The 15967-nt window shown below is 46.7% G+C and overlaps 1 protein-coding gene across 1 annotated transcript in view; it reads right to left on the bottom strand.

The window, feature by feature from the left end:
* Positions 1-15967, bottom strand: part of ANKMY1 (ankyrin repeat and MYND domain containing 1) — a 674408-nt gene that overhangs the window by 554155 nt on the left and 104286 nt on the right. Inside the window, exon 4 of the mRNA XM_069618246.1 lies at positions 12063-12535. Within this exon, the coding sequence (XP_069474347.1) occupies positions 12063-12535 (473 nt within the window). The remainder of the gene's footprint in view (positions 1-12062; positions 12536-15967) is intronic.

Here is a 15967-nt window from a genome sequence, read left to right as displayed (position 1 = left end):
TCTTTATATGTTCGAACTAGAGCATGCTTCTTTTCAAGTTAATCCTCATTGCTTGAGCGATTAAATCTTAACTGCCTCAATTTAAATGGATGTATCCTCTTTCTGGCTCAAATTGCTCTATCAAACTCATGTGTATGAACGTATCTCACTGTATGCAAGTTTTCTGGTAATTCATTGCCCCATAAAAACTCCTTAAAACGTTGACAAGTGCACACCACAGCCATATCTTCTATTGTAGCCTGATGGATAAATGCTTCAATTTATTTCACCAATCTAAGACCCCCGCCTCTAAAGTTTTTAATCTTATTACCTCCACAGTTTACCTCCAGATCTCTATGACAAATTGAGAGATTATTTTCCGTAGCCAATTTGATAGACACTGCCAACATATTCTGATCACTAAACGTCACATTTCTCACCTCACAGGAGGTGCAATCAAACAAGGACCTTGAAAAGATTACATAATCAATTATGGAGGACTCAGCCCCTCTTTTCCAGGTTACTTTTTCCTCCAAATCTCCAATCACATTACCATTGGCTATGAGTAAATCCCACTCTCTTAATAGTACTTTCCACTTATTCCTATTGATACAGTTTAACCCTTTATCATTTTTGTTAGCATTCAAACATGCGTATTTAGGGTATTGTACAAAAATGTCGCCCTCATCTGTACGCCCCCGCAGTCACTGCGACTTTGGAGGAGCACAAAATTAGGATGACATTTACTGCGCCCAAGCAGAGCGGGGGTTGCGGAGGTGGCCCCCGCTTACCATTTCGGAAAGGGGGGACACGCAAGAAAAAAAAGCACCCTGCAGCTTCAGTTCTAACCCACGTTAGTGGGAAGAGCTGACGCTGCAGGGATCGCAGGGGGCGGGCGGCACACTTCTGTGTGTGCCGCTCTAAATGGGAGTGGAGTGGGGGGGTTGGGAGGAGTAATGATCACTGCGCCGCGCCGTAACTGGTGTCGGCATTTTCGGCCGTCGCAGTTACGAGGCGCAGTGATTACATAGATCCCGTATTTAGGTCACTTGCGATAATTATATGGAACATAACATGAACAAACCAAGAACCAATTTCAGCCAAAAATGGATCAATTTCTGCACCTACAGGAGTCCAATAAACATTTAAGAGAAGCACACTATGTTTGTTTCCATTTAAACATAGCTTGACAGAGATAGCTAAGATGCCGTGAGAAGTTTCTTTAAATATGATGGGGTTTTAATTTTTGAATTTCTAATGGCAACCAGCAAACAACCCACAGTGAACCCCCTCGTTGGATTTGGAGGCTGGTTGCTGAAAGACGGAAAAACCATCAACCCATCATTTCGTACAAAGCCATGTTTCTTGGACGAAAACAATATTGCTACTTTGTGAAATTTGATTTTCATTTTTCATAAAGCTATTAAAGCCTCTTGTCTTACACACCAAAAGACATAGATCAATGATTATCAAAGAGCGTTATTGATTCTCTCGTCCTTCGTCAATTCCTGCTTTATGGTCTCTAGCAACCACAACCAATTCCCTTGGGAATCTCCTAAATGGATATTACTTAATCTTTCAAGGAAAGATCTGCTCATATCCACATCCATATCATCAAGCCTTCTTGTGGCCCCTAGTTCTTTATCCCTTGCCCCATCAATACCAGGTTGGTTGTTGTGTTTGTCAAGGAGGCATCTTATTTCACTCCTCTATTGATAGATCATACAACCAAGTTTTAACAACTCATCTTTCTCATCCAGCAAAGAACGGACGACAAAGGAGGACTTCCAGTATACTTCCACCCAATCCGTTACGGTCTCATACAGAAAACAAATCTGTTCGATATCTAGAGAGGAGGTTTTCTCCAGAGCCAGAATTTCGCTAATTAATTTTAGGACGTTTGACCAATTGAGGGGCATTTTGAGATCCAAGTAGGGGTGGAGCTCAAAATATATAATCAAATCTTCTTTATTCTTTTTACTTTTAGGATCCCCTTTAGTAGCATTAATATCTGGTGCAAAACAGGAATTTCTCTCAGGGTTTGCCCTATCACCCAGTTTCTCCTTGGTGTCATTTCGCTCCATTAACGCAAATAATGTAATCAAACGCTCTCGATCATCACACTCCCACCCCACAATAGGAAAACTTTCAGGTCCATTATTATTGCTGAGTACATTCCCTTGTTTTTCATTTGCATAAGTGCACAATTTAGGGGGCAAAATGTCCAAGCTTCTATTTATTTGAGGACTAGTGCCCGAGTGCTTAGCTATCTGTTCAGTTTGGGGGAGGTGCTAGTGAGCTCGTCTAGCAATGGCGTAGTTTCCTTGAGCTCTGAAGACCGGCTTGGAAAATCCTGACAAATAGCACCTGAGGAGGCGTGCAGCTGGCGGAATTGGTGGTCGGGAAGTGGCTGCGTACACTTGTGCAGGTTTCTGACCTGGAGGATCGCTGTGTCCCTTCTGACGATAACCCCGGTGAGAGGTGGTGCTGCTGGGCCTTGTTGTGGGCAAGCAGGTCCTGGGATGGGCACATTGAACATCTGCATATTTGCCTAATCTGGGCATAGGGGCTGCCCAGTGAGGTGGTGTCTACCCCCCCCCCGAGCCACTGGGTTAAGATGCGAGTGCCTGATCATGGGCAGACGAGTAACGGAGCCTGGAAGCAGCACCCCGGTGAGGCACGAGTGAGCAACATGTGAGCAGTCCGAGACCCAGCCGAAGATGGTGGCAGGGTCGGCGTGAAAGGCGGAGGCGGCTGAGCGGTGGTTCACGGGGGTGTGTGGAGGCTGCGTGGGACCATGTGGATATTGGCGGGGGGCCCCTCCTGGTGGACGAGTGGAGAGACTTTCTGGGCATGACGGGGGGCAAAGTGAGGAGCGCCTTGCAGGTGGGCAAGGCTTGAGGCAATCCAGGGCTTGAGACAGCTCCCCAAGGTGGGTGAAGATTTGCCGCCCGCTATGACATTATTCGGATGGTGGCCCCCTGGTGGTACTAAGGAGATGGTTCTTACACTGCGGGTGGGTGGCCTGACTCAACCGGCCCAGTGACGTCTGGCCTCAGGAGTCGGAGGAGGTGGTGGCCCTGACTAGGGTTGCGGCGCTGGTCTGAACGCAGCAGCGAGGTGCCCCTCATGCTGTGGTGCTGGTGTGATGCGGGCTGGAGCCGCCTCAGGCGGTGCCGATCCTGTGGACTGCCTAGGGGGGTGCAGTGAGACACTAGAGGCCCTGTATGGGGACTAGACCCTGTGCTACTGAGGGTTTGTCTACTGAAATAGGGTCGCAGTGGGATGGTAGTGTCAGTCTGTTGTCATCCCCCATAATTTGCACCTGCCTGCTGACTTTCCTGAGCTTGGTGCTGCCGTTCCATCCTTAGCTGGTCCCCTTAACAGTAGGTGGCTGGGGCCAGTTGGGGCTGCCATGGGAAAATCAGACAAGCTGCAAAGGAAGCTCATATTTGATCGGGGCTCTCTTTCTGGGAGCCCCTGGACCCAGCCCCAGGCGGAAGGCCGGAATCCAAGGAGCCAGTCTCTGAGGGGGTTGGCCTTATGCCAGAGGTGGATATAAGGGAGATCCTGTTGGACCTCAAGGCGGGAATTGGAGGCTTGGACTCTAAGCTGGACTCGCAGCTCCTCTAGGGTCGACATGATGTAACACTTATTAGATAAACACAGCGACAGCCTGGATGCGGTGGAGTATAGGGTATCTGACCTGGGGGTAAATCATCGCTCACAGCCATGGTGATGGCCGTCGAGATGCAGATCAAATCGGTGTCCGCCAAAAATAAGCATTTGGACGGTAGGGCCTGTAGGAACAATATCCATCTGGTTGGTATACGAGAGTGCCAAGGGCAGGTCAAGATGGAGGAGTTTGTTGAAGCTGTCTGCAGAGAGGACTTGGGGGGGGGCAACACTTTCCCCCCTGTTCATAGTGGAGATGGCTCACCAGATTCTGCCGGCACAATCAATACCCAGGGTGGCCCCCCATCCCATTATAGCCTGCCATTTGAACTATAGAGATTGTGATACAATCCTTTGTTTGGCCAGGCAAAGGGGGGAGCTGCAATATGATGGAGACACATTTTTCAGCAGAGGAGTAGGCGTTAAGGAGGTCCTTTGCAGGGGTTAAATGCCACCTTTGTGATAATAATATAACATATTCTATGTTGTTCTTGATAAAGCTTTGCATTCAGCATGAGGGGAAAATGCAATTCTTCATGTGCCCGGAGGCTGCAAGCTCCTTCCTAGATGAAATTGACAGATTGCATCGTCCCAACAACATGAGCGCCTGGAATGGGGCCAGGAATCATCGCCGGGAGGGCCAGGAAGATCCTTGACCAACAGTATGAGACCCCAGAAAGGGGTCAGAGTTTGAGACTGGGAAGCCGGGAGGACCCCTGCGGCCTGGTTGTTGCCAAATATCGAACTGTAGGAAGAATGGTTTATTTGCCTAACAGCTGACTCTGTGACACTGATACCTTTGTCCGATCGTTTGGGTTGCCTTGCAAATGAGTTTGGATTACCAGCAGGCGGTTGAGCTAGCACCTGTCTGGAGGCCACTAGCGCCCCAAGTGCAGCATCGTTCATGTACCAAATTTGGGGAAGGTTGAGGTTGCCCGTGGGGGAGGCGGTGGGGGGACAAGAGGGAGGGGAAGTTTGGGGTTGGATTCGAGGACTTCAGGAGTGTGGGGGATGGGTCAGGCTAGGGAGGGGATTGTGTTGTCATGTTAATTTTGAGTCAGATTCCGGCCCAGTGATCGCCTGGCTGGTGATTAGGTATTGAATCTGCATTCATTTCTTTTGGGAGCTCAACTCTGCAAATCTGGGGTTGCTGATCGAGAATGGCCTTTCGGATAGGCACCTGGAATATTGGGGGGGGAATCTCCCCTCCAAGATCAGTAAGGTTGCTCAGTACCTCCGCAGGCACTGGGTGGAGGTGGCCTTTCTTCAGGAGACCCATCTTACTCCATCACATATGTGGGGCACGCATTGGGGTCATCACAGTATTTTTCACCAGCAAGGAGGGGTATTGATAATGATATTTTATTTCTATTGCGCTTGTACTTATAGGTAAAGGGGTTAGGTTTTGCCTGGTCTCAGTGGCGAGGAATGATGAGGGGAGGGCCTGCAGGTTTGTGGAGTTCTGGCGGGGTGAAGGTGTCTTTAGTGAACTCATACGGGCCGACTGTGGACAATGGGAATGCTTTCGACTGCGTGATGGTCCAGCTGGCCGGGTGTCAGGATGCCACTATAGTGTGGGTGGTGATTTAAATACACTAATGGACCCCCCTACTGGATAGATTGGGGGCGAGCCGGGGCTCTGTGTCCAAGGCGAGTTTACAGGTGCGGGAGATATGCAGGTCATACGATCTGGTAGATGGGTGGCAGAGACAGCACAGGGACAAACGCAATTACACCTTCCATTCTTGGGTTCATGGGACCAGCTCTCGGCTGGACTACCTTTTGGTGTCCCGTGCTGGGAGATTTGTGTGGGAGGATTGTTGGATTCTCCCCCGAACACTGGATGACCACTCGCTTGAAATTCTGGAATGCAGGGGGGGGGGACGGGGTGGGGGGCCCACTCTTGGCGATTCAAACCTGATGCAGTGCAGGACTTTGTGTTCTGCCAGGAATTGAGGAACGAGATTAAACCTATTTTGAGAACAATAAAAGAGCCCTCATTGTTCTCAAAATAGTTTTAATCCCATCCCTCAATTAAATAGTTTTAAACTCGTCCTCACAGGGTATACTCTGGGAGTGACTTAAGTGCTATATTAGAGAAGTGTGTATGGCTAAGCAGAATGGGATACTCAAGGGTATCAGGGATGACCTTGCAGCAGGGCGAGACATGGCTAAAGCAGCTGGTAGGCGACTACGCATCCATGGCGGACCCCGGGACCCTGGCTGAGATCCGGAAGGAGCTTTACGGGTTTAGGGCTGATGCTGATTGGGAGATTCGTTTCTTGGGCAGGGGCCACCAGATCCATCAGTATGGTGCAGGGCAGAAATCGGTGTCCTTGTTGGCGCGTCTGTTGGCAGGTGATAGAAGACCTCTGCAGTTGGAATGTATTAGTGGGCTCCTGGGCGACGTCCTGTACGCAGAGGTAGATACCTTGGCTGAATTCTGCACCTTCCAGGGGTGATTGTATGGGTCCAGGTATTCTCAGGATTCTGAGAGCCTGCAGCACTACTTAGAGGAGGTTGAACTGTATTGGGTGGAGCCCCATCTTCGCGAGGCTCTCAACTGTGAGATCATGTTGGCGGAGATCCTGACAGTGAATATGGAACTCCTGGGTTCTAAGTCCACAGGGCCCGATGACCTGTCTGGGGAATTTTATAAGGTGCAAGCCGCCATCCTTGCCCCCGTTCTCTTGCAGGTGTATGCAGAGTCGCTTGTTTCTGGGATGCTTTTTGCGTTGTTACTGGAGGCCAATATCATGCTGCTACACAAGAAGGGGAAGCCAGCAGAGGACTGTGCATCTTACCGACCAATTTCACTAATTAATGTCGATAATAAGATCTTCGCTAACGTGCTCGCTAATCATCTGCCGCCCTTGATGCCTGCTCTGGTGCTAGCGGACCAGGCCGGATTTATCCACGGGAGGAATACAACATCTGGGCTATGCTGATTTTTCAGGGTCTTGGCGGCTCTTGAACAGGTTTCCCAGGCTGTGGCCGTTTTTCTGGATGCGAAAAAGGCATTTGACTCTTTTGAAAGGGCCTTTTATTTTGCGGTGCTCTAAAAACGTGTGTTTGGCAATTGCTCTACATTGGTGGTGTCCCTCCTCTATGCCGGGCCGTCGGAGAGGATTCTAGTGGGGCGGGCAAGATCTGAAAACTTTGCTATGGGAAGGGGAGCACAGCAGGGCTGTACGCTCTACCCCCTCCTTTTTGTTTTGGTGATGGAGCCACTGGCTGCGATCCTTCGGGAGCAGCATATCCAGAAGGGGCTATGGCTGCGGCTGCATAGCCTGATCATCTCCCTCTATGCAGATGATGTGGCCCTTTTCCTCAGTGACACAGAGTGCACTGTAGGGCCTGTGATGCAGGAGGTTCTCAGATTTGGTGAGTTCTCCGGTCTGTGGATTAATCACAGCAAATCCTTGGTTATTCCCCTCATGGACGGGACAAGAAGGTTTGAGGATGAGTTCGGCCTCCAGTGGGAATCGTCCAGGGCCCAGTGCCTAGGGGTTGAGGTGTCACGTGATTGGGATGAGCTGTTCCTAGATATCTACGGGAGAAGGATTGGTTCTCTCCGGGATGCGGTGGCAAGATTACAAATGCTTCCACTCACACTGATGGGTCGAATCTCGATTGTTAAAATGATTATCCTTCCTAGACTCCTGTATCTCTTCCTCAATATCCCTTTGCTTTTGTCTGGCGGTTTCCATGTATGGCTGCGTGTGCTCATTCTTGGCTTGCTTTGGGCAGGGAAACCAGCAAAAGTGGCAAATTCCACATTAACACAACCAATTGCAAGGGGGGAGTGTAGAGTTGCCAGATCTGGAACGATAATTTTGGGCCTCACAGGCACATTTCCTGGCACACTGGTATGCCACCAGCGCCCTGAGGCATCACATACAGGTAAAGAGAGCGCTCACTGCCCCGGTCCTCCTGCACTCCATGATCCTCGGGCTGCCAAGACTTCGCCCACCACCCTGAACGTTGTTAAAATGACCTGTGCGGTCTGGAAGATGACTGCAGGAAGGGTGGGTGTTCATATTTTATACTCGCCCTTCCTCCTGGGGTGGCACGTGGTGGGGTTGGTTATGACTGGAGAGCAAGCTTACCTGTGGCGGGTGGATGAGTTGGACATTGTCAACTTCAGGGATTTTTTTCATTGATGATGAGTTTCTTTCCGTACAGCATGCAAGATAGAAAGGGGGGACCTCGTCTCTAGATATTTTCCTGCATTTCAGGGTGAGGCAGGCATTCAAAGCACTATTCCCCTATTTCCCAAACAAACTCTCATGTGGGCGCTATTGCAAGAGGTGATTCGGTCTCAGGGAGACAGCCGTTTGGTCTTGCGACTATACAGCTGCCTCATGGTGGATATACCGTGGGAGGGGGAGGCATCAAGGCGGCAGTGGTAAGGAGAACTGGGCAGAGGTATAGCAGATGAAGACAGGTCATATGTGCTGGACAGACTCAGAAGGTGTCCTTAAATTTTAAATTTAAGTTAATACATTTCAACTTCTAAAACCAAGTTTATCACACCCCTGCCAGGCTGCAAAGACATTTGCCTTCAGCCGCCCTTGCTGGATTCTTCATTTAGTCTGGGAATGTAGGTTGATCTCCTGCTTCTGGGCTGGAGTATTGGAGAAAATATCCTTGATTGTAGAGGAATGCCTGGAGCCCAATCCTGTGCGCATGCTCCTGGGGTGCACGAGATCCTTATCCCGGGCGATGAGGCGTTTGACAGGGCTCTTATTGGTGGTGGCTCACAAGAGAGTGGCTATGATTTGGGGGTCATCTCCCCAGTGTGCAGGGATGGATGCAGGATGTGGGTTACTGTCATGATGTTGAGACTGCTTTTATTCGTACTCTACCTCTGCATGCCTAGCTACCGGAGGTCTGGGCTCCATATGTATAATATTTGACTACAGCTGCTAATTAGATCGTTGTCATGGAATTGGACGCAGAGTTTTTGTCATGTATTTCTGATGCACACTGTGTTTTGTCGGGGTGGATCAGGGAAAGGTGGAGCGAACTTTGTACGTTTATGTTATTAACACAAAACTAAAAATAAAGTATAAAAAAAGATATCTGTTCAGTTTGTTTAGGCATATAAAAAATAATCACCCAGCGTTCTTTTCCAGCAGATTTCACCCCTTTTACTGGAGATATTTTATTGATGGCTATAATTGTTGGGCAAGCCATATCTACATCTGTAATAGTAGTTTGTTCAAGGGATAAACCCTGAGTCTCTCCTAAGGGAACACTACCAGCAGAGGGGCTGATCTTTACCATATCTTCATATTGGATGTTTCTAAGGGACTTCATATAGTTACATCTGTTCTGGTTTTTCCTTCCATTTTTTGTTTTTGTCAAAATGTGTTCCTCTTCTTCTGTTTAGATATTGCTGAAGAATCATTTTTGGGCACTTTGCTTATTTACTGAGTTCTTTCCTCCTAATCCTCATTTGCAGCCTTAGGAATAGAGGCAACAAGATTCCCTCCTTCAACATAGTCAGCCTCTACTACAGTTGGGCTTTCTCTATGATCTACTTCAATGCAATCAACTTCTACCACATGAAAGCATTCTCTATGTCCAGCTTCAACACTATCGACCTCTGCAGCGGAAAGACAAATTCTGTGTTCGACCATCAGTCTATCCTTCTGGATATCAGAGGTTAGATTCATAAAACCGCAAATGACATCTGATGTTCCCACTCTCTTATCACACCTAATTGCAATTGATTGTTTGTGATTCATTACCCAGTTCGTTAAAATATCCATCTTTATGTTCAATTCACTCAGTATTAATGTGTGAGCTTTTTCCTCATCCCTGATGTTATCGTAAAGCTCTACATAGGCACTGGGAATAGAATGTAATGCCGAAATTGATGGAGACAAGAGATTTATTTGCTCATCAACTTCTCTTAATTTGTGGTGTAGCATATTAGGGCCACTAATGTCAGGCCCTTCCGCTGAATTGCTTGATGATAAAGGTTCCACTACTTGCGACTGAGAAACTGGAGTATTCTCACAGCTAATCGATGAAAAATCTCCCTCCAAATGCTGTAGGTTATTACACAACCTGTTTTGTACTGAATCTTCCTTATCAATACCAGTGAGATCAATATCACGTACTATACAGCCTACATTACCCACCCATTTGAGGATGCTGTAATCTGTCATGTTCCCCAAGAGTTCCATTGGGCAGGCTTTTGTAGGTATTAACCGTCTAATTTCAGTACTAGAACACGCCTATGGAAAGAATTCTGTTATTCTTTCCCCTGCAATAGGGGTAGCGTTCCATTGAGCTGTAAATCTTGATGTCGTTTTTAATTTAACTACAGACTTTGAATAACTACCCCCATACAAATAAGAGGTTGTGAGTTTGTTCCCCCATGGGGGTACCATACTTTCTGCACCTTCCAAGTGCAGGCAAAACTGGGCAGGTAGAGTGGTCAAGCCCCACCAATGACCATTGGGTAATTGAGATTTATTCAAGAGAGCTCAAATGACCATGTCACACAGTCGCTCCCTTAGAGAGCAAACCTTTCCTACCCATTCACACTAATTGTTCGTGGGAGCTCAAAGGACCATGTCCCACAGTCACACCCAAAGAACAAAACCGTTCTGTTCCGTTCCAGTTCATTGTAGTTTCAGCAATACAACACTGCAAAGTTGCTGTATATTCAAGAGAGTTCAAATGACCAAGTCCCAAAGTCACTGCCTGAAAACAAAAGCCACCCCAACACGTTCACACTAATAGTTCGTAGGGGCTCAAATGACCCTGTCCCGCATACACTCCCAAGAAACAAAGTCGTTCTGTTCTGTTTCAGTCAATTAGTTTAAGCAGTTAACGAGAAGAAATAAAGCAGTACATTAGAATACCAATACCAACATGAGTTTCCAGCCCTGTAGTCCAGCCTTTCACCAAACACAGACACACTGCTCTCACACCGCGCACACTCCGCGCTTGCAATGAGTATTTGAAGTCTTGTGCTGACACTGCCCACGAAATGTATGCTTCTCCAACAAGGGTCGGCCAGAGGTTTTGCGAGAATAAACAAAAGCAGTCATCCCACTGGAAACACAGAACACCCTTCTCTCACACTGCGCACGCTCCATGCTTGCAGTGAGTATTTGAAGTCTTGTGCTGACACTGCCCACGAAATTGCTCCTCCTCCAACAAGGGTTGGGCCAGAAGTTTTGCAAGAAGAAAAGAAAGCAGTCAGACCCATAGGAAACACAGAATACAATGCTCTCAATCTTGCTGAGCACATTAAAGTTTCTTAATTTTGACATCTATTTAAAACAGCATTGATCACAGCATCTTTACTGAAGATCTGGCCTGGAAGGTATTGTGTACACTCAAAATGTCAGTGGGGTGTATCACCCCATATCTCCCTTGTAAATTGCTGAAGTACTCCAGGGTAGTAAGAGACTTCTGCCATCTACAGGGCCCTGGCATGCAAAACATAAAACAGATCCTTCAAAGGAGAAGGCAGCTTCCCATCCACCTTACCCTGTTTTCCTCCTCAGTTGGTGATAGATATCCTATTGTACGACACCACTAAGTGAGCCTGGCTCACTGGGATAAAAGTATTTGCTTCTTCTACATTCACTTTGTCATGTTTACCATTTCTTCCTTTCACTTCTGCTGTCTTTTCACTTCTTTTAAAATTCACTCCACCATTACTGGGAGAGTCACTCTAAATCTGATTCTTTTATAACCCATATTCTTCCCCCAACCCACCCTTATCCTCAACCCCAACCTTACATCTAACTGTAACCATTTATCTTGCCTTAAGCCTACCTCTCACCCTACCCTTCCCTTACATCAACCCCCTACTCCTAAACCTTTCCTTACTCTTACCCTTATATGTAACCCTAAACAAAATCCTTATGTTAACCCTGATTCTAACTCTAATCCTGACCTTTGTCCTAACCCTATCGCTAACATTAAATCTAAGGACCTCATCACGAGTTGGGAGGTATCCTGACTGAGATACTGCCCCAACTTTATTTGCGTTACCGCCCACCCGTCCGGTGGTATTACTGCTGCATCACAGGTTGGCCTGTAAATGTTATTCCCCGTTCCCTACTGGGTCCATTGGACCTAATGGGGAATTTTTGGCGCAATTACCGCACAGTAATTGCACAGAAAATTGCCATTTTGTTGGCGTATTTACCCCCAGCTCTAATATTTAAGTACAGGAGAGCAGGCCGCAAACACATTTGCACATGCCATATCGAGTCCATTCCATTGGATCGAAGAGGCACATAAAAATCAGTGTTGTAAAACTGTGCTGAAACAATTGAGAAAACAGTAACATGTAAAAATATAATCTAGGTCAAGATAATTCTTAAGAAACTGAAGGTAACTTCTTTCATGCTTGAGAAAAATTAAATATTTACCTGTGTTTGTAAATCTGTTTCTGAATTCTAACCATCAAAGGGGTTAGGTTTCTAACATTAGGAGGTTCCTCTTCTGCATCCGACGGCTGTTCATTATCTGGAAAGAACTTTGAATCACATTCTTTGCGAAAGGAGGTAGTGATTGGAAGGTGGTCAGTGTCATTGGTATATATGTGTATTTTCTCAGGTAATGTATAGCTGTCGTTTAAAAGAAGTGCCCCATATTGAAAAAATAATGAGTCGTCATCTTCCAGTTTTGGAATCCAAATTGAAGATTCCTTCAGATTGAGGGTGATTGGTTGGAGGTTGGCATCAGTCTGAGTATATTCTGGGTACTGTGAAAGTGAAATGGATCCTGGGATTTTGGTAGATAATCTAATCAGGTGATCACTGAGCCAAAAGCCTACATCCTGGCTTCCATCATGGTAAGTCTCAATTCCGGGTCCAAAGCGTTCATCGGCACGGTACAGACCCTAGGGACAGAAAATAACACAAAAGTCAGAATCATAATTTTGTTTGAGGAATTTGGTTTTTTAAGAAGGAGCAGAAAGAATATTAATTTTACATGATTTGAATCAAATGAATACAGTACCGGGTCTGTGGAAACCATCAGTATCCATCTGCATTCCCTCCCGGCCAAATGAGCCTTTCCCATGAGTCTACCTTTTTTCTTTTAGCCAGTCAACTGGGCCTCATATCCCCCTTGCCCCACGCTTCAAACACCAATGGATACCCACATATATTCCACCTCCCCCTGGGACCCACCCACACTGCTTGGCACCCACTTAATTGTGCCCCCTTGATCCCAGCTCCGCTTGCCCCCTTGATCCCAGCCCCGCTTCACGGATGCACAGTTGCTGGAAATAGAAATAGTAAAGGGACTAGTGCTCTTTGCTGTTTCAGTTGCAGCACATCTTTGTTTATACTTTATTTTAGGGTAATAGGGGCATGCGCAATGTGTGCCGGGACAATTTCCCTACGAAAATGTGACTAGCACCCAGGACAGGTGCTTGGGGTGCTAAAAGTGTTAACCCGTTGTTGGAGGACCTGCCAGGATCATACTGTTAGGCTGTTACAGGCCATGGCCTATGCCGAGAGTGAGGGTTAACACTATGTTAGTGCCTCAAGAAGCAACGCCTAAGTGGGGGTCAGGGCAGGCTCACTACTAATATCATACTAGTGTAGGGGCCAATTCACTCAATAGATCTTCAACATTTTGTATGCAGTGCTTATGTATTTCATGCAATTCCCTTTGTTATTATGGAATGAATCATTCAGATGCTGTGCTAGGCTAAGATAAAGGTCAGTTGATATTTGAATGTGAGTGGTTGATCTAATAACCACCAACAGGTACACGGCTGTAGAACATCGAAAAGCCATTATCTGCTTCACATTCGATACCATGTGAAGGACATGAGTGAAGCTGACAATTATTTGTTACAGGGCCTCCACCCACTAAGCCTCGAAGAAAAAAAAACTGCCAGGTGTCATGGTTGGAGGTGAAAAAGGGCACACAACAAACTTGGAAAATGGGGTTCAATGACTTTGTTCGCAGTGTAGAAGCAATTAGAATCATGCTTGTGAGGCTCTAGATGTCAAGATACACAACAGAATCGGATAGCCTACGTAGCTGCACTATGTATACTATGAACAGGTGGGGAATATACAAAACAGCAGTGCAGGAACATCTTATGTATATAACCCTGGTTACACCTTCTTTGGTAAGAGTGCCAATGCTTCCATTTTGGGTTCAATTCACAGCTTGGATTCAGTATTAAGGGATAGAGGCTGGAGGAACTTCTACAGGGTGTATGAGGGATTTCCCCAAAACGCAGGAGAGTTCAACTATGGCCAACAGTGTCATCTGGATGAAGGATAAGCAAAGCAAGAAAGCAAGCCAAGTATATATATATATATACACACATATATACTAAGAGGATCTAATACCTTAGTCTAAGTTTAATAAGCTGCTCTTAATACAGTAACAAGGATGGCTGCTCGCTTGGGGTATAGCTATGATTTTCTACTGTTCTTTTGTCCCCATCCTGGGTCTTTGGAGGTAAACACGGGTCAAGTATACTAGACAGAAAATGACAGGATTGCTTTTGGCCTTAGCAGATACCCAAAATGATACCAGCAGGACAAGGAGTCCCACTCCCTTAGTTGTTTTTCTCACTGGAATTATTTGCACAACCAGCCAAGGATCTCTCTCCTGAGCGTGAGCCCACCACAAGCCTTGATCTTTTTCTCCAGGTTTCCATCGCCTAGTTGGCTCAAGCCCCAGCAGCATAGTGATGCTCGGTTTCAAGTGCCGGTGGTCATAAAATCCCACCATTATCTGGGCTATAGCTCATATCATGCTGGTCACACTGTTTTTTAATTGCTTCTGGCCCTTGCCAACATCTCAGTTGAAGCCTCAGAAGGTTTCTTACACCAAATCCTCATTGCTACTTGATCTCTCTCAGGGACTGGCCTAAACGGTTCAGTCACCAGATTTTCACTCAGCTTGCTGTCTGTGCTAACACACCAACTCTCTGGAACGCTGTCCTAACTCGCTCTGCACTGGTCTCCTTCTGCCTCTTTGATCTTGTTCCCTTACGCACAACTATCTTGATAAAATTGGTGATTGGTTGGAGCCTTTCTCCATTAACACGTTGTTGCATGATTGAACAGGGCTTCATGGTCCCACCTTCCTTTAAGTTGTTTCTTCTCTCTTTGTTAATCCTCTGATATGTTGTGATTCACCCTATTCACCATGTCCCTTGATGGTTTGTGTTCTGCAGGCGAGATCTTAAATGTGCTGGTTGCCATCATAGAATCAGGTTAAGCAGTCATGGCAGACTGGTGGCTTTGCAGGCTAATTTCCTTCTCTAGCAGCAAATGCTATCTTTGGCTACTACTGTATATGCGTTCCTCGTGTGCCTCCCCCTTCGCTCCCCCATTCTAGCGGGCAACTGCTTCTTCAGGACTCCCTTTCTGCAATTGTTTCCCAACTACTCAGCTTGTCTGATGAGTAGAGAGTGCTTTTTTCTCTACAAGAGTGAGTTCACAGACAGTATAATGAAGTAATGATATGCTCACTGCGGTTACTATGCTATCTGTATTATCAGAATTGTAGAGGGCGGCTATCCATGGGGTAATTTGGCATCTGAAGGTAATACAGGGACCACTCTGTGGTTGGTACGGTTTCTTCATCTGGAGATATTTTGCATAGCCAAGAGAAAAATGAGCCTTTGTATTCAGGATGAGGTTTGGGTAATGCAGGTCTCTCCTGGGTGCAGGTGCGAACTGTACTTAACCATTGAGAAATCCATAAACAACAGTACCCAAGACTACGGTCTCCGGGATTCCCGGCATTACAGTTACCTCCATAAGGATAGTTTGAGTAGACATGTTTATCTATGTGAATGCAAGGGATCTGAACTTGCCTTCTTTGGGCCACCCAATGCAGAAGGATCAGGTTGACACGTAAAGAAGTCTGCCAACTTCCCCAATCCAACAGAGCTATCATCGGTTTATCCCCAACTCGCACTGGGACTTTGTGTCCTCCTGGATCCGGGGGGCCAACATTTCCATTATTGCCTCGTCTTCCCATTCCTACTTCTCTCCAGAACACTCCAGCCAATAATCACCCTACTTCTCCGGACCACCAGAGCACCGAATGTAGCTGGTGCCCATGGGCTCTTCCAGAAGAAGATCTGGGCAGGTTCAGGCTACATGGCCAACATTATCACAAGAATAATATTTCAGTAATGGCCTATCAGTGGTAGTCGAGACAGGTTTTCCTAACCTTTTCTGCTTGTCTTCTACTGTTTTAAAGGGAAAACCTCCCCTGAAGTTCAAAGTCGCACCGCATGACATAAGTAAGATTGAGGTTCTACCGAGGAACCAATGGAGAGTGTTCT

This window comes from Ambystoma mexicanum, chromosome 10, assembly GCF_040938575.1.
Source record: "Ambystoma mexicanum isolate Mex_15411 chromosome 10, UKY_AmexF1_1, whole genome shotgun sequence".
Lineage (NCBI taxonomy): Eukaryota > Metazoa > Chordata > Amphibia > Caudata > Ambystomatidae > Ambystoma > Ambystoma mexicanum.
The sequence above is the reverse complement of the archived record's forward strand: the minus strand, read 5'-3'. Positions and strand labels throughout refer to the sequence as shown.